Genomic DNA, 25,656 nt, shown 5'->3' on the forward strand with positions numbered 1-25,656 from the left:
TGCATCGGGCTCCCGGCTCAGCAGAGAGCCTGTTTCTCTCCCTCCCTCTGCCTGCAGCTCTGCTTACTTGTGCTCTGTCTCTATCTCTCTGTCAAATAAATAGATAAAAATCTTTAAAAAAAAAAAAGAAAAGGGGCCAAAAAAAATTAAGTGTTTGCAACTTTTTAGCCCAACACTAAATAGATAGATAAGATAGATGGAAAACTAAATACCCTGCTAAAAATACCCAGTAGTTCACATCTTACTTTTTAACAATGACTGCTTTGGAAAACGTGGGACTTCACCTTTAAAAACAAAGTAAATATAACTTATGGGTAGAAAGAAGAATCAAAACTCCTGAATTCTTGAGACCAGGACAGTGATGAAGAAATCCTAAAGCTCAGAAGCACCATACGACAGGACTGGTGAGGAAGGCTTTGGGGAGACTCTGCCAAGGGAAGAATTGTGATGCGAGTGGACACGGCATTCAGCTGAGTTCGGGGATTTGCCTTCAGCAGCTGTTAACCTACAGATGTGAAATGCGGCGGGCTGGGAGACACTGCCTTTGAACTCATGGGACTTCTCCATTGATCCCCATCATTGTACATTGCTAATCACACAGAAGCAAATTCGCTTTATGAAAACTCATATGGTAGCTGCACTTTCAAGGACTTTGCTGTTCACATAAGGCATGGCCCTTGCTGGTGGTTGAGATGTTGAAAACTGACAGAGTTAAGAAAGAGTCATAAAGTGGGGCCCAGGCTTCCCCTGAAACTGGTTTTGATGAGTTGACGGTAAATGTTCAGCTCGTAATTACTATTGAGGTGAGCCTCACGTTTAGGTGATGATGGAGAGAGTCTCCTAAACCCACCTTGCCACAAATTTCGGAGAGGTTTTTACTGTGACTGCCTCGCTAATTTCATGGTGCAAGTAAGCGTGGACCAGGCTTCCAGATCCCGCAGCCCCTCATACGTGTGCCATGACATACCTTCTTTCGGGAGGAACAGGGACATGGTTTAATTCTAGAAGAACATTTTATAGAACATACTTGAGCTCGAAAAGCTATCATTTCTTGCCTTATCCTTAAAACACCTAAAGCTAATACTATAAATGGCTTTCTCCAAGGGCAGAGCCAAGAAACCCAGTTAATTGTATCTCCTGGTTATACATCACGGGAGCTATCTGGAAGGGACTCCAGTGGTTTTCTACTGACTGGTGGGCCTCACACTGTGGAACTTGCGGTTCTGACCTGTGGAGCTGGGGTTCTAGCCACCCCCACTGGCCAGAGGAGCCATAAGAACCCGCTGTGTGACAGACCCCATATGTCTGTAACAGAGCAGTCTAAAACAGAAAGTGAGGGTCTTAAAGAAGTTGAGGACGTGCATGGGTTGAGAAACAGGGATTTAAGAAATCTTTGCCTTTTGAGGTACCTGGGTGGCTCAGTCGGTTAAGCGTCTGCCCTCGGCTTAGGTCATGGTTCCAGGGTCCTGGAATTGAGTCCTGCGTCAGGCTCCCTGCACAAGGGGAACCTGCTTCTCCCTCTGCCCCTCCCCCCACTCATGCAAGCACACATGCACGCGCTCTCTTTCTCTCTCTCTCCGTGTCTCTCAAATAAAATCTTAAAAAAAAAAAAATCGTTTCCTTTCTCTCAGTCCATCTAAGATTTCAGTACAAGCAAGGCCCCTTTCTGCCTACTCTCTGGGATTCCACATGCTTTCACTTCCAGCCCTCCCCTTTTGACAGGACACGAGCAATAGTTTCCACCACTGAATTCTCATTGTACAGGCACCGACCACTCACACGGACCCCTGTTTTGTTTTCTCAGGGTGCACACTCTTTTTCTACGAGAGCGACGGCAGGTCTGGAATAGACCACAACAGCATCCCCAAGCACGCTGTCTGGGTGGAGAACAGCATTGTCCAGGCTGTGCCCGAGCACCCCAAAAAGGACTTCGTCTTCTGCCTCAGCAATTCCCTGGGTGACGCTTTCCTCTTTCAGGTTTGTGGGGCACTTCCTTTTGGGACGTTTCAAACCTCTGAACCAGCCATCTTCCTCTCTGGTCTATGTGCCCCACACCCTGTTTTCCTTTCAGTGCTGGGTTTTATCAGTTTTTCACTATAGAAACAAGAGTGATCAATGACAAAATACACATTTACATTGAAATGAGAGAACTCACCCAGAATGTTCCAAGGGAAGCCCAGGGAAGGACGTGAGTGGACTTTGAGACACTTGCCCTGTTCGTCACTTGCCTGTTGAAGGATTTGTCGGTGTAATCTCAATGCCGTTCGTGTAGAGCCTTAGAAAGAGATGATGAATTCCTTAATTTAAAAATTATTTGAGCTGTCATAATTTTGTACCATAATGTTCTCTTCTAATATTACTCATAAAGTAAAATAATGACATCCCAGAAATGACTAGCTAAACCCAGATAATTTCTCTTCCTCTTCTTATCAGAAATTTGTACCCAGTGTTCTTGAAGTTTGCATGTTAATTGTGTTTAAAAAAAAAAAAATACTAACCTGCTAATCCCTTCAGGGTTAGCATTTAATTTTGTAGGGAATTATTTGGGTTTGGTTGGATATGATGCACTCTACCAGAACTTTTGGTTGTGTTAGTTAGGAGGACTTCTCTCATGTGTTTCCATGATGCAGGAATTCCTCCAACTTTTACTATCTGCTTCCTACATGCTTTGCACACTGCTTTTGAGAACAAGAAGATTTTGACATAGTTCCTACTCTTAAAATTTTCCCATGTGATGTGGGAGAAAGACACACGGATAGATCTTTGTAGAGTAGGAAAGCCTGACCATTAATGTTAAAGGGCGAATAAGGATGAATTGGTTGAAATGGATAGTGAGAATATTCCATGCAGAAGACAGATCTGGATAAAAGGCATAGAAAAGAGCAATAGGTTATTTCATTGAGCTTTTGGATCTGGCCATTAAGTTATTTCCTTTTGGGCCATTAAAGTAAGAAGGTGGTCTTTTTTTTTTTTTTTTTTTTTTTTGTGAACAGGCAGAGAGCATGTTTTTTCTTGCTTTAAATCAGTGACATAAAACATAAAGAAGAGTGTACAAAACATAAATGTATTGCTCAATGAAGTATCACAGAGTAAATATGTACTACCACCTAAGTCACAAAACAAATTTCTAACACCCTATAAGCCACTCCCCCACCCATGCAGGCTACTAGTTGGGTAGAGGGAATATGTATTTTATCATCCAAGCGAGGATACTTTTGTTTATCTGGGAATGTCATTTCTCCTTCATTTTTGGAGGATAGTTTTACTGGGTATAGGATTCTTGATTGACAGTCTAATTGGAGTGTTTTGAAAATATTATTGTACTGCCATCTGGCCATGGATTCTGATGAGAAATCAACTTTGACTCTTAAAAGGATCCCTTGTATAGATTAGTTGCTTCTTGGGACCACCTGGCTGGCTTAGTCCATAGAGCATGTGATTCTTACTCTCAGGGTCATGAGTTCAAGCCCCCAAGTTGGGGGTGGAGCCTACTTAAAATGAAAAACACATGAATTAGATGAGTTGCTTCTCAGTTGCTACTTTTTATCTTTGTATTTAAACAAATAGAGAAATATAGAGAATATGGTATGGTAAGTTTCTAAGTGTTAATTTCTTTCTCTTTATTCTACCTGGCATTCATTCATCGAGTTTCTTGGATGTATGGATGTGTGTGTCCAAATCACATTTGGAAAGTTTACGGCTATAATTTCTTTGAAGACTCCTCCTATCCATTTCTCTCTCCTTCTGGGACTTTCATTATGTTTATATTAGTTGCACTTGATGGTGCAAGTCTCTGAGACTATGTTCATCTTTCTTCATTCTTTTTTTTTTGTTCTGTTTCATGGGCTGGATAATTTCAGTTGGCCTACTTCAAGTTCACTGATTTCTTTTTTTGCCAGTTCAAACCTGTTGTCCAGCCCCTCTGATAAATTTTTCACTTCAATTATTCTACATTTCAACTCCAGAATTTATATTTGGTTCTCTGAAAAAAAAATTCTTTAAATTTCTCTATTGATATTCTCTATTTGGTGAGATATCATTCTGATACTTTTACTTCTTTAGACATGATTTCCTTTAGTTCTTCGGATATATTCCAAATAGTTAATTTAATGTTTTTGTCTAGCAAGCTACCATCTGGACTTGCTTAGGGACGGTTCCTATTGACTGCTTCTTTTCTTGTGTATGTGCCATGCTTTGTTGTTTCTTTGCATGTTTCTTACTTACGTGGTTGAAAACTATATTTTGGATAATTTAATGTGGTGACTCTTAAAACCAGATCTCCCCACTCTCACCCCCAGGGTTTGCTGATACTGATTGTTGTCACTGCTGCTTGTTTGTTAAGTGACTTTCCTGAAATCTTTAAAATATTTATTCTTTGTCATGTGTGACCACTGAAGCCTCTGCTCTCAGTTATTTTAGTAATCAGCTTATGATTGGAGAGATTTCCTTAGATTCCTGGAAACAGACTTCTAGTCTTCCCTAAGGATCTCTATGTCTTCAGCACTCAGGGAGCTAATTAACGGCTCTGCCTTAGCCTTCATGTCTGCTTGCACAGAGCCTCCAGGTCAGCTAGAGGGGTGAGCATAGGGCCTTCTCGGGGTTTTGTGGATGTGTCTACAGTCCTATACATGTATGTGACTTTCTAGATTCCCTAAACTATGGATATCTTATGAATTCATATCTTATTCCCCAGCTTTTTAAAAAGTTTCTTGGTCAGCTACCTCTTTTGTCTCAACTGTCATCACAGGCTCAGGCAGCGATGATATTAAACAGTTGTTACTGATTATTTTTACAAATTCCCCTTGGGATAAAGGCTATCTGCACATGTGAGTTCTGCAGTAAAATAGGAACAAGCCCTGTGAATGGGGGTTTCCTATGAACTGTCAGGTCAAATAATGGCAGTTCTCTGAGAATGGTGTTTTGTGGGAGCTCATCACCGCCCCCCACCCCACCCCGCCTTCAGTGATTGCTAGACTGCTCTTTTTCACCTAATTGTGTAGGTAGGGAATTGAAGATGGGAATATTGGCAAGCCAGAATATCCTCAAAACTTGCTATTCTTACTGAGATTCAGCTATCACTTTTTCCAGTAGAAGTACCTAACGTTGTTACAGCAAGATCTAATTAGTTGCCAGAGCTCTGAAAAAATTGATTTTGACCATTTTTGCCAGTGTTACTGAATTTACAGAGGAGCATTTTTTTTAAGGTCCTTACTCTCCCATTTCCACTGATTAAACTCATCAGGACACTGTAGAGACTAGATGGTTTTGAGAGGGATACCAGCTTCATTAACAATTATGCCAGGATAACAGGTATAAATTACAGCAGGTTCAGGCTAACTGGGATGTGTAGCAACCTTTCCATAGGTGCATTTGGGTTGATCCCTATTTGGGGGAGGATAATGAGCAATGTTGTACTCTTTTATCTGTGTTCAGGATATGTTTGTCCACATTTCTAGTGGTGTATACCTAGGACTGGTATTGCTGTGTCATGAGCTAAATGTACACATTCAGGTTTAGTAAATACTGCCAAACGGTTTTCAAAATGATTGAAATAATTTATGCTCCCATCAGTGGCCTAGGAGAATTTGAGATGTTCCTTATCCTTGTCTAACACTTGTTATTGTCAGATCTTTTTTTATTTTTCATTTGTAAGCTATTTGTGTGAAGCTGAGTACATTTTTGAGGGTTTAATGACCAACTCAGTATCATTTTTGCTAAGGGCTTGTTTCAAGGGCTTATTCCTGCCTATTTTTCTGTTGGGTTGTCTCTCGGTGATTCATAGCAGTTCTTTACATATTTTCTGTTTCAAATTCTTTTGACTATATGCATTGCAGATTTCTTTTTCTACTCTGGCTAGCCTTTTACTCTGTTAAAGGCATCCTTTGTTTTACTGACTTTTTAAATTTAATGTATCTCATTGCTCAAATTTTCCTTAATGGGTAGTGCTTTGTGTATCCTATTAAAAAAAAAAAAAACTGCTTTTTTGCATCTGGCATAGCTTCTTATTAATTATTTGGATATCTTATATATGAGGGAGTGCCTAACTCTGCTAATAATAACAATCAATAATAACATATGATAGCAGCAGCTGTCTTTTACTGAGTCCTTATTGTATGCCACCATCTGGAAAGTGTTTTACATTGTGAGTCACATATAATTCTTTAGAAAAATTTTTTCTTAACTTAAATATAGTTGATATACCATTTTCTATTAGTTAAGGTGCACAACAAGGTGATTTGGCGATTCTGTATGTAAATGTAATTACCATTTGTCACTGTACATTATTACAGTATTATTGACTGTATTCCCTATGCTGTACTTACTTTTCATCTCCATGACTTATTTATTTTATATAACTGGAAGTTTATACCTCTTAATCCCCTTCACCTGTTTCGTGTCTAAATACCACCCCACCCCTGGCCCCTGATCCCGGGAACCACCAGTTTGTTCCTGGTATTTATGAGTCTGTTTCTGGTTTTGTTAGCTCATTTGTTTTCTTTCTTCAGTTCCACATATTAGCGAAATCATAAGTCACATTTAATTCGTACAGCAATCAGTGAGTCGGATTGTATTATCTGTATTTTAACCAATTGACGTGGACTGTGTTCCCCATTTGGTGAAGCTCGGGCTTTTATAATGGGTAATAATTAGATGCCAAGTGACAGTTGCTGAGTGTTGGCTGGATTCAAACCAAGCCTCTCTTTCTCTAAAGTCTTTTAGTGTCTAAATATACTATTTATCCCATTTCTGTTACTATTTAAGAAGAACAGGGGCAGGAGTCACTGACCAGAGTCAAAAGGCCCTGTTTCTCATTCTCAGAATTAAGCCACTCGTTGGGAATATTTCAATATTTCGGCCATTCTTGGCTAATCTGATCGGTTTCAGGAGACTCTCCTTTTACTCACACGCTGCTGATGTGAATTCCTTTCGAAAGGAATGCCTTCCTGACCATAAAATTGCTGGTACAATCTAAATATCCAATAGGTCACATTGAATAAAATTCTTTGGTGGCAACATAGGACCTTATTCATGCAAACCTCTATGTTCTCTTGTGAGGGGGAAATTTTTATGCCACTTACGTGGGATAGAGCACAAAATGAACCTTTTCAGAAGAAATTGCTGCTGTTCAGGATCCATGAGGGCATTTTCTACCTTCTACTTATTGTAATCCACATGACTCTAGAGGGGCTAGGTTTGAAAGAAATCTGTGTGTGTCGGGGGTGAGGGTAACGCAAGGGAGATCAACCACGATTATGGAAATAATTTGCAGTTATTCCAGCCCTGGGGCTCAATTCAGGGCGCACAGTTGACCGAGCCCGCATGCTGCTGATTTGGTGCTGTTTTTCAGATCCGCCCATGGTAAGGAGATTCGTGTTACCAGCGAAAGCAGAAAAGGGGTTTTGTGTGCAGGATGGGGTTGGGAATGGGCCTGAATATTAGAGCCAGCTTAGGTAGAAGAATTGCTGTGCTGTCTGCAAAGGGAGGCAATGGCTCCTGCATTTCAACTTTTCTAGAGATCTCCCCTCCAACTGGAAGCCGGCACCAGCGCCTACCACCTACTAAGTACAATTTCGTATTGGGCCTTCCTCTGTCCATTACTGGTGGATGTTACGTACGGTTCCAAAAAGCTCAGGGGGTTTTATGGTAAGAATGATGCCTGATTGGAAACAAAATCATATGCAGTGACGTATCTCCAGAAGTGTAGAAAATCTCTGTCAGGGGTCACTGCCTTTCCATAGAAGGTTTTCTTATCATTTAGAAAACCACCTGTAGGAGGATATAGCATGGATGTTAAAAAGAGATTAGTGAAAAAGGAATAGTATTTACACCATTAGGACGAATTGGGCGTTAGATATAATATCCAAGTCAGATGTCTTGTAGGTAGCAAATGCTCTTTACATGTTACGGTTCTCATTTTAATTATAAGGAAAAGTGTCTAGTGCCCTGTACTCCTCTTAAGTATCTTTACAGAAGGTGAGTGTGGCTTTCCGGTGACGAGGCTAAGGCTTTGAGTGTTACTAGGCTCTTAGGCTCCAGACAGTTATTTTGAAGTACCACATCTGGTTCTGTGTAGACTTGATGAAGGTCATTGGCACACATGCCCTGAACCAGGGCAGCCAGATTAGGGAAAAATCTGGAAATTATCTTACACAAGGAGGCATCAAGTGGACTTGGTAGAAGAGACTCCAAAGGCGATTTAGCATCTTGAACTTGAGTAGATTAGAGTCTAGCCTCGCCTTCAAGTTAGGCACTGTCTCTGCAGAGCCCCTGCTAGCTGGTCAGCCTGCCCACTGCCTGATGACCTCCATTCCTGGGAAGCTTGGAGCTCTTCAGCCATCAGCTTTGCTCGTTAGCTCCAAGATTTATCAAGTTCTTCGTTGTGTTGATATAATACACTCTTTATGATGACTTTTGTCATTTGCCTTGGTTTCCATAGGTTTTCCAGGTCTAAAGCAATTCTTCCTCTTCTTTCTTCTAACCTTTTTCATGCTTGAAAACAGCTCTCATCTGTCTCGTGCCATGTTTTCTGTTCAGGCCTCCCTGTGGAAGGTTTCTGAGCCATTCTCCCTACGATTCAGGTCTTTGGTGTTCTTCCTTATAAATAGTTCTGGAACCCAACCCCCTGTCCCCTGTGAGGTCAGTCCTACGCAGTCTGCCCACAGTTTGGTTCCTGCTTCTTCCCATTTTCTTCACCACGCTAGTGTCAGTTCCTTAATTTAGTAGGAACCGCACCAAACTGTTGATTCATACTGAGCTTGTGGTTTATCATACCCACAACATTAACTCTTACAAGTTCTCTTCCATCTTATAATAGATGTTTCAAGAACTCTAAATCCAGAAGTTAAATATACTTCTTTGAAATCTTATGTTTGTGGTTTCTGCGCTTCTAATGAACTTGTTGAAATCTTCTTGGATCCTAATTCGATCTTCCCTCTTAACTTCATGCTCCTCTGCAGATCAGACAAACTGGACCTTTTGTCGTTGCTTTCTCTGTTGGTTTAAATGTCGCCTTAGTCTGTAGCTAAGTCCTGTTTTCCCATTGCCATAGATCATCTCCCTGCCTCTAGCTAGCCACTTTAGAAATACTTACCGTTGGTTTTGACATGGGTTAGTTGTGAAGGTGGGTGAACTCCTAAGATATCTGGAGCCCCAGGCAGATTTTATCTACATAAAGAATTTGTCTCACCCCAGATCAGCTTCGTCAACACCATTCTGGTGGCTCATCTCATGCAGTCTAGTGAAAGAAATACCAGATAGGCTGATGGGAACAACCTGCTAGGCATAGACTCATCCAGGAGCTCCTTAGCCTATCTTATTGATGCTACGTATGGGATACAGGGTCAGAAAGCTCCCTGAAAGGGAGAAGGGAGGGGTGTTCCTCCCAGACCCTGTCCTTTTCAGGCATCAGAAGGGGTTTTTTCCAAAATACGGGACCCTATTTGCTTAGCTCTTAGGAGGGTATTGATGGAGAGTGTGGATGTTGAAGTACAAAATGAATACACAGGGCTGGTACTCATTTACGGCACATGCCCTACTATTATTGTATTCAGAGGTCTCCTCACATATGTTAAAAGTACAGTGCAGGGATATAATTGTGGCTGAGCTAGATTCTAGTATATAGTCTGTATACTATTATGTATTTTCCAAATAATATGTTACTGACCATATTTGTCTTCCTTTTTACATTATTTTAAATTTGTATGAAGTCAATATGAGCACATAGTTTTAAAGAATTCAGTTAACCTTAAAAGACTTAGAGTGAAATTCTCCTCTCGTCCTGTACCTCTTCCCCAAGCCTCAGGTCCGTCCCCAAAGCAACTAGGCTCAGTTATTTTAGCTGGGTTTTTTTTGTTGGGTTGGGTTTTTCTTTTTTCTTGTATTTACCCTCATTTCTCATGAACATGTTTACAGTATTTCTTAATTGACTTCAGACATCAGCTACTGACTTTCTGTGATGACAGATGGATATTCAGCTGTATTATATATGAATTCTCTCCTTTCTTCATGTTTGTATATGGTTATATGAACATTTAGGATTAAATCAGTAATCTCTGTTATACTGTTAGGATTTTCCATGCTGCTGTGACCATATAAATCATATTAGCTGCAGGGCCAAATAGGGTACCATCATTTTATATTCCTTTCTTGAACAACTTTTTGGGTTTTTTTCTATAGTTAATGCTTGCCTCTTGTTTTCTGCTCCATTTACTTATTTTTATGCTTAATTAGCAGTATTTTCTGAATCTCCAACTTATTATCTAGTCTCTTAGTACTATTTTGTGTCCTGGAGATTGCCTTTCCCTGGCCCTTTACCCTCCTGCTCCCGTCTGTCTCTTTTCCTGGCCTCAGGCAGCGTAGTTACCCTGGTTTTCCCCTCATTACTGTAGTTAGATTCTTGGATTGCGCATCTTCCTTTTTTCTCCTTCCTTTTCAGGAATACAAACAAATAAACCTGTGATAACTTTTTACAAAATGGTTCATATTTGAGAATATCTTCATTCTGCCTTTTACTTGAATTATCTTTGAGGCATTTGGAATTTGGTTTGAAACTTATTTCCCCTTTATTCACTTAGAGTCTCATACCAGTCGCATTTTGGATTATCTTGTGTGTGCTTTATTTTCTCTTTTGAAGTTTTAGAATAATTTTCCGTCACCAGGGTTATGACTTCTCAAAGGGGTTTGCCTTCTGTTGAGATCTTAATTTTCTTTTTATTCCTAAAAGCTCCTTTTCTTTCTCTTCCTCTCCCTCCCCTTCCCTCCTACCCTCCTTCCTTCCCTTTCTCCCCATCCCGCCCACCCTCCCTTTCCATTTTTCTCTTTCCTCCCCTTCCTCCTCCTTTCTTTTTTCTTTCTATCCTCCTCTCCCTGTTCCTTTTTCATTGTAACCTGTGCATTTGTTTGTTTATAGCTTTAGATTCTTTTGCGTCTCTGTCTCTGGGGATGTTACTGGGTTTTCAGGGAATTTTCGGGGCTTCATGCATTATTTCTTTCTTCGAGATACATTGGCTTCTGCGCGCTTCGGTCTCTGGCTTTCATGCTAGAGGCGTTCATCACATGTCTGGTGGTCCTTGATGATCTGATCATATTTAAATGTGAGGTACCAAAAAACTGCTCGGATATTGTTTGTGCCGTCTACGGGGGGCTTTTAAGCATGAACAGATGGTAAGACCTTTTTGTTGGGGGTGTCCGTTTGACAGTGTTTATCGGTCTTTTCTGTGGGGCTCCTCGGCTTTGCCAGAGATGACTCCTGCCATTGCCATCTTCTGGGCAGCCTTCCATTGATTCCCATTTGCAGTAAACAGTTCCTCCTTTTGTGCCCCTCTTCCTAGATTCTGGACCCTCTCTTCTCCAACGAATTTACCTTAGGTGGGTGAGGGGGTAGGGAGAGGAGGAAGTACGAGGTGGGGGGTGGTACCCAGTTTTATGACTTTGTGCAGTGGACGAGGAGAGCCTCATATTAAGTTCTCTTTGCAGATGGTAAAGATGGTACTGGGATACTGGGACACCTGGCTGGCTCAGTCCATAGAGCTTGTTACTCTTGATCCTGGTATCTTGGATTTGAGCCCCTTTTTATTACTTAAGGAAATTTAAAAAATGACAGCTTATTTAAGTCTTGTATAAATAAGATTTAAAAATAGAAAAAATAAAGACTTTCAAGAATTCACACAGGAACTTCATTCCCTGCTAACCTCTTAAAAACACCTAACTTTATTCCCCTTTTCTTGGTTCTTTTTAAATGGAAAAAAAGAAGTTCAACCTACTTGACAATTATTCTCGTGCCTCTATAAACTCAAATTATCTGAAATTTTAGTTTCCTAGATCTGGCATATATTCCCTAGTATTTCTCTCGTTTAAAATGAATTTCCCTTTTCCTGCCACTCACGTAAACCATTGATTATCTGAAATCACTGAGTATCCTCCATTCAGTTGGGTAATTGAAGCTGGAGCTATTTAAATACATAATGAAGCCCTGAGCTTCATCTTAACTCCGCACTCAAAGGGGCTCTTATGCAAAATGCATTTTTTGCTGATTATATTCCTCTGTTGGCAAGAACTTTGCTTATTCCCTTCACTGAACTTTGTACAGTATTTATAGCATCTCCAGAGGGCAAAGGAAGAATCAGGAAATTCAGTTTTGCTACCTGTCTGCTGCTGTTTGTTTAATAGAGGCAGATGAGTGTGGAGGAAATCACAACCATGGTGACAGGAGTGGGGGTGGGGGAGTGTCTCTCCTTACTGCCCTTTGACCCCTGGATTCTGACAGAGGGCCCTTTAGTGGACCTAATGTCCCTAATCAAACTTGCCTGCTTCAAGAAGGCAATGCAAAGGTAGCGGTTTTGAAAAGCTTTTTCTAGCATGTCAGATTTTAAGTCCTGGGCAATAGTCTCTCAAGTTAGTGGTCTGCCGTGACCAGCTCTGCAAACTGCCAGGAACTGTTAACAGAGGTTTTCTGCTTATCTTGATGTTGACTTCAGTCAGGGTGGACCTAGCCCACCTTCTCCTGGACACATAGCTCTGGGTGTGCCCCTGGGAATGGACCAGCCCTTTCACAAAGCTCGTTTAGGGAACTGTGCTTCTTAGAAATAGACTCAGCTGAATGATAGAGAAAGGCAGAGACTGCTGTGTTGTTGAGACAGGACAGCAGGAGCGGAAATTTTCTCTAATGGAACTGCCTTCAGCCACTAACAGGTTCCGGAGAAGGTTGGAGGCTTGAGGCATACTTAATGGTTAAAATGCCTGATGGATACATTTTCCATAAAGCTATAGGCAGACTTGTCCCTCTCTCTCTCTTTTTCTCTAGGCTGTGGGGCTTGGTGCTTTTGTGTATTTGTTTTTTGAAGATTTTATTTATTTATTTGGCACAGAGAGAGAGAGAGAGCGAGAGCGAGTGCACAAGCAGGGGCAGTGGCAGGCAGAGGGAGAGGGAGAAGCAGGCTCCCCGCAGAGCAGGGGGAGCCTGATTTGAGACTCGATCCCAGGACTCGGGCATCATGACCTGAGCTGAAGGCAGATGCTTAATCAACTGAGCCACCCAAGCGCCCTTGTGTATTTCTCAAAGTCTTAATTGCGGTCAAGTACACGTGACATAGCATCTTAACTGTCTATAAGTGCGCTGACATTTGGTGGCATTAAGTACGTTCACACTGGGGTGTGTCCGTCAGCGCCGTCCATCTGCAGACTCCTCTCATCTTGCAGACCTGAAACTTGCAACACGAGCTCCCGCTCCCCTCCTCTCCGAACCCCTGGCAACCACCATCTTTCTTTCTTTAAATAAATTTCAGGATAGCTGCTCTGCCAAATTTAAATATACATCTTTCAAAGGCTCCTTCGCTTCTCGGCTAGTTTCGGTCTTTCTTTCTACTTACTCTTTTTTTTTTTTTAAGTAACCTCTGCACCCAGCCTGGGGCTCAAACTTAGAGCCCCGAGATCGAGAACCGCACATGCTCCATCGATCGAGCCAGCCAGGTGCTTCCACTTCCTAACGGGGATGCAGATATAAACTCTCTGGCATCAGAATGGGGGTGTGTTGCCCTTGGCTGAGTGTGGCAGAGACCCTCAAAGGTGGAGGGAAGAAGGGGTCCCGCTTTCATTAAAGAGAGGAAGAGGCTGTTGTTGTACAGAACCTATCAGATTATGGCTCTCCTTGTGGTTGAAAGTGTGTTACATAGACTCCTCGAGAAGCACTGAAGTGGGATTTTCACTTGCATCAGTCAGGATGGTTAGATTATTCTGTAGGAAGATGCAGCCCTCATAACTCCTTTTCATTCTGCCACGTGTCTGACAGATACTGGTCTGAGGCTGTGTTTGTCCCGGACTCTCTGGAACCCATGCTGACAGAAGGTTCATCCTGACACATGGCTTCCATGACTGTAAGCAGAGGGACCAGAATGGGAGTGAATCGGGCTTGTGTTTAGTGACGACACATGTCCATTCTCCTCAGATTCATTGACCAAAGCCATGACTTGGCCACACTGAACTTGAAAGGGAGCAGGAAGGTTCCATCCTCCTGTGTGCCCAGGGAGAGCTCAAAATGTTCCAGTTGCAACACGAATGACACCACAGGGGGCCGGGTTCGGAGGAAGCGACGAGAACTAGGGGTTCAGGAGCAGCGTGGCATGTAACAAAATGATTTTCAGCACGGGATTGGTCAAGATCAAGGTTTGCAATAAATTCCTGTGTTATATCTAACTTTTTCTGGGCTTTGGTTTCCCCATCTGTAAAGTGCACCTGGGCCCCTTCTAGGGGAATGTTTTTTATTTTAAAAATTTTAAATTTCTAACTTAAATTAGCAGAGCCTGTATCATGTGGTTGGAGATCTTAACCATTAATTCTTCAGATCTGCCATCAGGCATATAGGTTTCCTTTTCTTGCTCCATGGGGTAAGGCGGGAGGGGTCTGGGGATGGGGGTTTCTCACGGAGGCGGGAGGTGGCTGAGGAGCCGCTGGGGGGGACAGATGCCCCCCTCACAGCAAGCGTCGTTGATGTGCTGGGTGTTTCTACAGCAGATGCACCTCTCCTCATAGCATGTGCTGCCTCCCCATAGATTCTGTCTGAGACGCTCCCAGCGGTGTCCTTTTGAATAGGTGAAAACGCCAGCTCCCCCTAAAGTCTGAGCGCTCCCTGCGTCCCCCGAGCTGCACACGCAAAGGAAAACGCATGCTTCAGCTCAAGGAGGCAGCTGCTTATCTGATGACCGGGGCCCCGTTGAGAGGATCGGGCTGCTTGGAGCTTCCCTTGCAATCTTCTAGAGACAACTTTTAAGGAAAAATGAAACCTGAAATCTATTATTTTTAGGATAGTCACAGAAAAATTCTGCGTAAATTTAGGGTGCTGAATCTTAGAAGGTTTTTGTGTGTGTGTGTGTGTGTGAACTTGCTATTAAAGTATAATTTATACACAGGAAAGTACACATTTTGATGGTATTTCAAAAGCTCATACCCCCATGTCGTACGCGTGTGTAACCAGCACCCGGACCACGGAGCCGAACATGGCCAGTGCCTCAGATGCCCCCCCATGGTTCCTTCCAGCTGCTTCTCCCTCCCCAGCTCCCCCCAAAGCTCTCCTCTTCTGACTTGTAACAGTACATCCGGTTTTGTCTGTGTTTGTGCTTTAGACCAGGAGAATCGTAGTCTCTATTCTTGTATGTCTGACAGCTTGTCCTCAGGGTTACCTGCGTGAAGTGTATTCCCGTTGTGGTCTTAAGTTCTCCGTGCTGTAGCGTGCTTCATCGCGCGATCATACCTCACGTGACGTATGCATTCTGCCGTGGGCGGGTGTGTGGGCGGTGTCCAGTTTGGCTTGCATTTTTGGGGTCACAAGCCATAAGTTTTCTGAGGTATCCTCCAGTGGCTTTCCAGAGCACTTACACCGGTGGTATATTTCCATCCAGCAGCAGCCAGCAGAGCCTAGGAATCCTGGTTGCGCCATATCTTCACCTGCACTTGGTATTTTCTTCCTGGAAGCTTTTTTTTTTTTTTTTTTTTCCTAAGATTTCACTCATTAGAGAGAGAGGGCGTGCATAGAGGCAGAGTTAGAGGGAGAAGCAGACTTCATGCTGAGCAGAGAGCCTGATGCAGGGTTCAATCCCAGGACCCTCAGATCATGACCTGAGCCAAAGGCAGATGCTCAACTAACTGAGCCACCCAGGCTCCCCCCTCCTTTTTTTTTTTTTTTTTTTTTTAAGATTTTATGTATTTGAGAGAGAGAGAGAGAGAGAGAGAATGAGCTTGGGAGGGGCAAAGGGAGAGGGAGAAGCAGCCTCCCTGCTGAGCAGGGATCCTGACATGGGGCTCCATCCCAAGGTTCTAGAATCATGACCTGAGCCAAAGGCAGAAGCTCAACCGACTGAGCCACCCAGGCGCCCCCTCAAAGCTTTTCTTTTAGAAAAGAACCCTTACTAGGTTGTTTTTCCATCTGAGCTAACTTCTCCCTTCCTCCTTCCTTACCTCCCTCCCTAGACAGATAGTTAATTAGATAGATGAAAAGTAGCTCTACTTGGTGACGTACCCACTAATGCCGAGGCACCGAGAGACTCTAAGGGTCAAACCCTGTGTTCTGTACCAGGCAGGAACAAGCCTGGTGCATTTATCACATATGGGAGGACCTAAAACTCTGTATTTTTCTGGAGTTACTTGAAAGTAATATAGCCTCCGGAAGGTGAGAAATAAGCATCTGTCTTTCTAAGAGGAGATACACCTTAACAGTTTGTAGCAACATTAAGCATTTAAAGGTGAATGTCCTGTACAGACCGCGGGTCCCTACAAGTATTTACCTTGAATTTCCGCTGTCACTACCTCCTCTTCTCCCCCTCAGTTTCCACAAGATGATTCCATTTGCTTCGCTCTGCCGCTCCTCTGAGAACGTCCAGCTCCCTGATGTCTTCGTCAGGCACAGGCATAGACTTCTCTCTAAAAGTCTCAACTGCCGGGCTGTTGAGGTCTGCCTGGAAGGTGGTGGCTCTGTTGGCTGGCACCATGTCGCAGTTCCCTCTGTGGGACACCAGACCGAGGGGATTCAGAAATAACGTGGACATCTGGGGTGGTCTTTGGTTGCTGGGGTGCAGAGTACCAGGCAGTAGGGGCCCATGACCGGAATTTTGTTCACCAGCCAACCCTCCAGTAAGTTTGGAGACTAAGAAGATGCAACAGAGAGGGAGAGGGGGGGGAAAAATCAGTGTTTTGTGCGTAAAAATGATGTTGGCTGTTTCTTTAGTACTCAAGTGGCCGAATAGACCTTTTTCTTCAGTGAGTTAATTTACGAGTGTTTATTAAACCTCTCCGGGCTTCAGGGGATCCCCGGAACATTCTGGCCTGTCCTCAGTATTTGTAATGGTGGTTTAGTGCAAATGAGCTGTCTCCTCCAGACTGTTCTCTGACTTTCCCCTTTCAGAGCCCCTTGAGTCGCTTTGAGTTGCTTGTCTGTTGCTGGGGGATGGCCGTGTTAAAGGAGAACGGAATGGGAAAAGCCGTTCCTCGCTGCTGGGTGGCTCCACTTCCTAGAAAACTCCCACGTGTCCCCGAACATAACGCTGCTTCTGGCTGCCTTGAGCTCCTTCCGCAACCCTAACTGTGTCATTGCTGCTTGACTCTGGCACGGGGCCTGTGGATTTGGGTCACAGCAGCTCGCCGGAGGCAGGGCTGGTGTGTTCCCTGGCCAGTGATGTTCCTTGGCCTCGATCTTGACCTTGGAACTGACCAGCCCTCTCTGAAAACTGACCTTTGGTTCAGAACAACCCTCTCCACCAGAAAGTAAACTCTCCGTATAGGATTATCACATATACAAGTGTCTTAAGTTAGGACTGCTGTTCACATAAATGGACAAGTAAACAAATAAATAAGCGGGTGGCTTGTAAGCGATAGATGTTTATTTCTCACCTTCCGGAGGCTGGAAGTCCCAGATCAGGGTGGGGGCATGGCTGAGGCCTGGGCAGGCCTGCCTCCTGATTCAGAGACTGCATCTTCTTGCTGTGTCCTCCCTTGGCAGAAGGGGACTAGATAGCTCCCTGGCCGCTTTTTATAGGAGCGCTAATCTGCCACAGGAAGGCTCCACCCGCATGACCTAAGCACTTGCCAAAGACCTCACCGCCTCATACCATCACACAGTGGGGTTAGGATTCCAACATTTGAATTTGGGGGAGACAAATTCATTCCGTCACAACAAGCGAGTTCTGAGCAGACCCAGAGACTTTTATCCCACGCAGCTCTTGGAGGCCGGGGGTGGGTGTGGCGTCTGACCCCAGACCTCCTTGTTTCAGTGTCTCTGCAAGGGGAGGTCGGGATGGTGAGCCTGACCCACGGCGTATGCAGACCTGTCACCCTGACTCCCAGGGCTGTGGCTTTACTAGAAATGCTCTGGTTCCCTGCTGATAACCTAAGAGGCGACTGTTTCTCCCCCCCCCCCCCCCCCCCCACTGCAGACCACCAGCCAGACGGAGCTGGAGAACTGGATCACCGCCATCCACTCCGCCTGCGCGGCGGCCGTCGCGAGGCACCACCACAAGGAAGACACGCTCCGGCTTCTCAAGTCTGAAATCAAAAAACTAGAACAGAAGATTGATATGGATGAAAAGATGAAGAAAATGGGCGAGATGCAGCTGTCTTCAGTCACTGATTCAAAGAAGAAGAAAACTATATTGGACCAGGTACTTGTTCTTCCACGTTGGGACTTGGGTTGGGGGAGTGGTAGGGCTCCCAAGTTCTTGGGCTCCTTGGAATGACAGAGGATCATTGGTGATGTTATTAGCCTGTCATCTGGGTGGCTGAATTCTTTACTGTGACAGTCACTGTCCCTCACCCACCGTTCCCAGCCGATTGTTGTGAGCGGGAGGTACAATATTACATGGAAAGAATCTAATAGAGGAGGCTTCTCACTCCCACTGGTACCATGCTCCTTCTAGGGCATTTGTGAAGTCGCCGAGTCTGGAGGTTGCTCCCCTCCCCCGCTTAGGTTGATGAGGTGCTCTGCTGTGGTGGGACACACTCCCGATTCCTCAATTTAGAAAAGGTAGAGTGTCTTTTAAAAAAATGTGTTGCAGTGTTTGAGTAGAAGTATAAAGAAGGATTGAGTGAGGTGACAGACAGAGGACACGTTTGTCTTCTACTCAGTTGTTTCCACGCCTGTGATAGCCATCTAGTCATGCTTTGAAGCTTTGTCTTAATGTTTAGGAAATAATTATGTAGGTAAGTGAATTTAAACCACTGAGAGGTTGATGGCATGGGCCAGCCTGTGGTGTCCCATGGGTCTTGCCCGCTGTTACCAGACACGGTATTTATTGTCATTGACACGAAGGTCTCATGGCATACAATGACCCATTTCGAAGTGTCCAATTCAGTGGCATTTCATTCATTCACAATATTGAGCCCCCACAACCTCTGTCTTGTTGCCAGACATCGTCATTCACCCCAAAAGAAAGCCCTGTTCCTGTTAAATCGCTTCCCCTGCTCCCGGTGCTCTGCCTCAATGGATTCACCCATTTTGGATGTTTGATGGAAGCGGAATTACATAACACATGACCTTTTGTGTGTGAATTCTTGCCGTTTGTGTCATGTTTGGGGCTTGATCCACATTGTAGTGGATCTTTGTACACACCCTAGTTTATCCGTTTGTCTACCAGTGGACATTTGGACTCTTTCCACTTTCTGGCTATTGTGAATAGTGCTGTGGACGTGGACATACGCAAACACTATATTTCATGTCAAAGTAAAAAGTCCATGTCCACCATTAGTCGTTATCCAGATCATGGCTGACATCACTGAGCCCTCGCTGTGCACCAGACCCTGTACTGAGTCTCATTCTTGCATGATCTTTAAATATCACTTCCGTCTTAGAAAGTAAGTGTTACTTGCCATTTTGAAAGACAAGGGCACACACACACACACACATACACACACGAAAAGAAAAGAAAAATGAGGATGCATATCTTGGATATACCCTGTGGTTAGAATTCTATTCCAGAGCCTCAGTCTTCACCTTCTAGTGTTTTCTGTTTCCCACCCTCTACTGTCTGCCATGACCTCTTCCCAATAGCTCCTGGTTTCTTTGCTTGTGATCTTTAATTCACCTCACTTTTCCTTTTTTTCTTTGTCTTTCTATAAGAAGTCTTCTCTTGGTAAGTTCTAGAATTCTCCAGTGGTAGAAATCCTACATTTGGGTTTGTGGCCCAGAGCGTGGAGCTGATGGGCTACAATGGCCCACAAAAGTGACATCTGTAACGGGACACACAGAGCAACTAACATATACTTTCTGTTTACCAAACTGAATGTATGACTGTAGATCTTTGTGGGGGGGAAAAAACACTAAGTTATGAAAACAGTAAGTCTTGAGCTGCTGTTCCCTAGGAAACTTAGGGTACCTGTTGTTTACCCCTTACAAGTGTGATCAATACCTTGAGAACATACAGATCTATAACGTTTATGGAGGATGAAGTTGTTAACGTTTGTTTTCCCTTTTACTTCACCTTTTCACCACTGTAGATCTTTGTTTGGGAGCAAAACCTTGAACAGTTCCAAATGGACCTATTTCGTTACCGCTGTTACTTAGCTAGCCTCCAAGGCGGAGAGCTGCCAAACCCCAAAAGGCTACTTGCTTTTGCAAGCCGACCAACGAAAGTGGCGATGGGCCGTCTTGGGATCTTTTCTGTATCGTCCTTTCATGCCCTGGTGAGTAGAGGCGGAGGTGTGTTTAAGAAATATTTATCTTGACTGTTAATCCTGAGCAGGACTCGACAAGAGTGTCGGCCGTGTTTTTCTAATTTACTGCCATGTGTGGATGTCTGACGTGTCCCCTCCCTCTGTGGTGGGTACAGATCTTCGTTTGAATCTGTTCTGAAATTTATTACTTAACGCCTGTCTTGATGGGCCCTAAATTACCGTGCAAAGAAGACATGAAAGTTATTATCTTAAGAGATCTCTGCGTGTAGTGTTTGTTGATAAGTCGTGTCATCTTTAGACAGTGTCCTGGTTTTTATCCAAATACAGATTTTTTTGATATTAACCTCGTGGAAATGTTAAGTGGAGAGCTCTCTCCTGCATACATATATTTGACACACACACACAAAATCATCTAAACCATTTAGTAAACATAGATCTCTTTGGAGATCATCCTTCTCACTCGAATTTTAAATATTGTAATTCTGGAAATCAGTTCTGGACAGTCACGACTAGCCGATGCGTTCAAGGAAGGTAAAGATCTTCCGTGATTTTCCAGCCTGACCGACATAACGTGTTTGCTCCGGAAGGAGAGTGTTCCCCTGACCTCCGGAACGGCAGATTGCCTCGTCGTGTTGTGTGTTTGCAGTCTGTAATTTTATGTGCTTGCTAAATTGCGAACAGCTTTATGTACTTTTGGCTCCTTTCTTCTCAAAAATTGCTGTGCGAGTAACACGGTTTCAGCCCATCCAACTCAACACCCACTTAACATGTACTGCACCTTTAGCACATTTGCTGCGGAATTAAATGTTAAGGCTCAGGTTCCAGAAGCGGCTTTGGAAGACCTTGGCTGTGCTGCTCTTGGCTTGCCGTGTCAGCTGTACCCTTCAATTGAGTTCAGAGCTGTAATTCAGTCAGAGGCGTTTGTATTCTTTATAAATAGATTAGCGTCATCATTCAGATAATTAGGGGTAGATTTACATTTTTAAAGAAGTCTTAAACCAATTTCTGGAGTTATTAAAACTGGCATCCTGATTTGTTCTGCTAATTACAGCTCAGCTCTTGGTCTCTCTTGCTCTCCCTGGCTACAAACTCTCCATATAGCTATTAAGTCCTTTTTTCTTCTCTTTTCTTTTTTGTAGGGATGGGTCAACGTGCTGTGATGTCTAATCTTGCAAATGGTTTTTAGTTTGAGGCTCTAGGGCTGTTTCTCTGAGACCTGTACATCCATTTTAACTTGACCAAATCTCAGTTTGCCTATTGTACAAAAAACAAAACAAAACAAACAAACAAAAACCCCAAATTGGGATAAAAATTCTTGTTGGCTGCCTTGCAAGAATGTCGAGGTGGCTTTTGTGTTATGGGAGCTTATGACATCCATGGTGCAGGTCCCGTATTAATTCTAAACCCCAAGCATCCGAATGGCCTTTTTCCTTTTCCTGGGCTTCATGAGGTTTTTATAAGAAATAATTCTGTGATCCACCTAAAACTTCTTTGCCTCACTTTCTTCAAAGCCATCAGAGCTGACTTCTCTGAAACAAGGAAGTAAATCACTGTATTGTTACCCTTCTGTAGTTTATCTGCCGACTGTCTAATTTCCTCTGCCTCACTATCTGTGATTTGTGTATTCTTTTTCTTTTGAGGGGCAGGCTGTGACTGTCTGACCAGTTCAACATGGGAGAGTTAGGAACTTAGGCTTTTTGGGCAGTGATTTTATTTTATATATAAGTAGAGAGAGGCAGAGAGAGAGAGAGCTAATGCACAAGTTGGGGGGAGAAGCAGGCTCTCCGCTGAGCAGGGAGCCCGATGTGAGGCTCTTATCCCAGGACTTTGGGAAGGTGACCTGAGCCGAAGGCAGACGCTTAACTGACTGGAGCCACCCAGGCATCCCTGATCAGTGATTTTAAAGAATATATATATATATATATATATATATATATATATATATATATATATTAAGACCTTATTTATTTATTTGACAGAGACAGACACAGCGAGAGAGGGAACACAAGCAGGGGAAGTGGGAGAGGGAGAAGCAGGCTTCCTGCCATGGAGCAGGGAGCCCGATGTGGGACTCGATCCCAGGACCCTAGGATCATGACCTGAGCCGAAGGCAGACGCTTAGCCATATGAGCCAGCCAGGTGCCCCCAAAGGAGGATATTTAATTCCTTACGTGCAGCTTTCTCTTCCTTTGGTGTTTTCTCCCTGCTCCCCCGCAGCTGCGTCTGCAGTGTGGTTCTAGGTGCCCGTGTGTCTAGGTGACCGTGCAAACTTCTCTTTTCCATGAAGGGTTTTGCTTCAGACAGAACCAGTTAGGCAAGGCTGTCAGGTATCTGTTCCTGTAGGAGATCCTGGGTAGGGAATTTTAGTCTGATTTATTGGAGACTTATTTTTTTCCTCCTCTCCTTGTCATTTGACCCCAGGGAATTTTTTTTCCTTGGGATTGAAACAGGCTTCAATCAGCTTTTGTCCAGAATTTTTTTTTTTCCCCTTCTTCTTCTTTTAAGGTGGGGGGTGCATGGGAGGAAGAAGTGTGAGGGCAGCCGGGCAGGGGGGCGGGGGGGACGGCGAGGAGATTTGGGCTACAATTTAAGTCCCATTCACCAGGAGGGCTTCCCATAATGCTCAGTGATTTGCAGTAATTAACTGAAGGGTCCCCACTGTACTCTTTGAAAGAAGGTTATCATTGTTCTTGTTTGCACAGATGAGCAGAATGATAGAGTAATCAGGTTCCGGCCACAAAGGGAGGCATTGTCTGGGCAAAGATCATTGAGAAACTCTTGAGCTCTCGTCTACTAGTTCTTTTGCCAGCTTCCCCCCTACTCACCCCCAAATCCCTGAGCTTGTTTTGGGTCATTATTGTGTTGGGGGTTGTACTTAGTTCAGCAGTTTCTAGTGCCCCCGGCAGTTTAGAATAGAGCCCTCGGGGAAGCACCCATTGGTTAAACAGACTAAACCAACTGGTCAACCGGTAACTGAGAATATTTATGATTGTAGAAGTTTCTCTTCTGGGGGCACGTGGGTGGCTCAGTCAGTTAAGTGGCTGCCTTCAGCTCAGGTCATGATCCCAGGGTCCTGGGATCGAGGCTCATATAGGGCTCCTTGCTCAGCAGAGAGCCTGCTTCTCCCTCTCCCTCTGCCTGCTACTCTCCCTGCTTGTGCGCTCTTTCTGTCAAATAAATAAAATCTTTTTTTTTTTTTTTAAAGAAGTTTCTCTTCTGGGCTCAGTTTTTCCAGAATTATAAACTGAAGAGTTGCTGTTGGAACCACGTTATGCAGGATCTCTGCTTTTGCTTTGTGATGTTGGTTTATTTATTTTCTCCAATTCAGTCAACAAGTACATGGGAAGCCTGGCATATGTCACTTATTTTTGCGATCAGGTTTCTAGCAGCAGACAACCCAAAGTTCTTCTCCTATTGGAGATTATATTCTTGTGGGGGGAGATGCAGAAGAAAGAAGCAATTAAATAGACATGGTTGATCCAGTATTGATGTGTGCCACAGGGAAGTAACCAAGGTAATAATACAGGTACATATGAATATATAATCAGGGTAATACACTGGCCCTATATTTACAATTCGGCTGCCTGTATGTGTGTGTGCATGTATCTATAGGTGAATTTATCTGTTTTTTCTTTTTTTAAAGATTTTATTTATTTATGTGACAGTGAGAGAGAGATCACAAGTAGGCAGAGAGGCAGGCAGAGAGAGAGGCGGAAGCAGGCTCCCTGCTGAGCAGAGAGCCTGATTCGAGGCTCGATCCCAGGACCCTGAGATCATGACCTGAGCAGAAGGCAGAGACTTTAACCCACTGAGCCACTCAGGCGCCTGTTGGTGAATTTATCTGTTAATAAGGAGGTAGATAAATATGAGGCCAAATGGGCGCTTTTTCCCCTCCAGGATTTTTAACTTTTTTTTTTTTTTTTAAGATTTTATTTATTTGACAGACAGAGACCACAAGTAAGCAGAGAGGCAGAGAGAGAGGGGGAAGCAGACTCCCTGCTTAGCAGAGAGCCCGATGCGGGGCTCGATCCCAGGACCCTGAGATCATGACCTGAGCCGAAGGCAGAGGCTTAACCCACTGAGCCACCCAGGCGCCCCCAGGATTTTTAACTTTAATACCATTTATTTAGTGGTTCTTGGCCTCATTTTGTGACAATAAGCTTAACTGATCATTGAATCACAGGAGCATGGATGTTCGTGAGCACACTATAGGCTTATTCTTTTTACAACTTGTGTTTACCTTTAAGAAGGTGAGGAGAATAGAGAAAATGTTTATCTGTTTCAAGTAGACATGTGCCTTTTGGTTTGTGATTTTTTTTTGGTCCCCCTCAGCAGCACCTTGAGCATAATAATCCTAGATCAGAGCTGTTTCTGTAATATGGTGTTGGATGTGGGATTTTTATCTGCCCGGATCTGGGTTTTCTTCTTTGCCAAGCTGGGAAAACACAAGATCTCATCTTCCTATTTTCACTTGGGACCAAAACCTTCCCCTGATACCCATGCAGAGAAGCTGTTTGGGTTCCTGTTTGTAATGTCTTTGCCAATCTGCTCATGGAGCTTCTAGGGGACTTAAAAGCCCAAAGAGGTGTGCCTTCTAACCACCGTGCTTGATGGCTGGGGGGCCCTGATGTTACCCAACGGTGTTTCATTCCCTAGACTGCTGCCAGTTGGCAGTCATCACCCTGGGAGTGGCCCGTGTGGGAATCTATGACAAGGAGGTTCCAAGACTCATCTCCAGCAACAAAGAATGGGTGGGGAGGTTTCATTTCAAGTCTGACTTGCTGTATCTCCTGGCACTCCCTTATATGAAAGGAAAGCCCGTGGGTGGCCTAAGTGGGACCTCACTTAAGCTCCTGGGACTTCGCTTATAGCCCATAGGATACACTTCAAGCTTGAGCTTGTGCTTGGGAAGAACTCTGGAGTCCTCACCGAGATGCGGCATCTCCTTGAGCCCTTGTCCCAGAGGCAGATTTAAACTTGGTGGGAAGAGGGGGGAGCGGATGCCCTTGGAAATATTTATCTGGGATGCTGGCATCTGGCAAATATCTCAACAGAGTTTAGCTTCCCTTTATTTATTTATTTATTTATTTTTAAAACACAACAGAACTTTTATTCCCCCTTTTCCTAAACATAGGACACGTAAGGCCAGTAAGGGGGCTTTGCCCCTTTCACGGACCCAGGTCCCTTCCATCTGATGGTCCTGCCGTCCTTGGAAAGGGTTCTGTCTGAATGTCCTAGACTAACTAGTTCGCATATGGACCTTCCTTTGTTGAGGAGGGAAGCGATGGAGAAGGGGAAAGTTGCCCTCTTCTTGAGGATGATTCCTGCAGCGTGGTATGGCCCTTCTGCTTCTCTCCCATCGTCCAGGACTTTGCCACGAGCGCATGTCCTGCTATAAAGGAAAAGAAGTCAGCTCTGGGTAGCCACGTGCTCAGCTACCTGGGGACTTGCTCTAGCTGAGGCAGAGGGAGAAGGATACTGGGGGACCGCTGTCACTTGCCTAAG

At 44.0% G+C, this 25,656-nt stretch overlaps 1 protein-coding gene across 11 annotated transcripts in view; it reads left to right on the forward strand.

Annotated features, from left to right (window-relative positions):
• The window catches only part of TIAM1 (TIAM Rac1 associated GEF 1), a 382,148-nt gene that overhangs the window by 268,954 nt on the left and 87,538 nt on the right, over window positions 1–25,656 (forward strand). For all 11 annotated transcript variants that reach the window (XM_082723635.1, XM_082723632.1, XM_082723631.1 and 8 more), the window contains 3 exons: window positions 1,805–1,977; window positions 17,919–18,143; window positions 19,975–20,160. In XM_082723635.1, the coding sequence (XP_082579761.1) occupies window positions 1,805–1,977; window positions 17,919–18,143; window positions 19,975–20,160 (584 nt within the window). The remainder of the gene's footprint in view (window positions 1–1,804; window positions 1,978–17,918; window positions 18,144–19,974; window positions 20,161–25,656) is intronic.

The sequence above is a fragment of the Mustela nivalis genome (assembly GCF_964662115.1).
Source record: "Mustela nivalis genome assembly, chromosome: 1".
NCBI classification, from domain to species: domain Eukaryota; kingdom Metazoa; phylum Chordata; class Mammalia; order Carnivora; family Mustelidae; genus Mustela; species Mustela nivalis.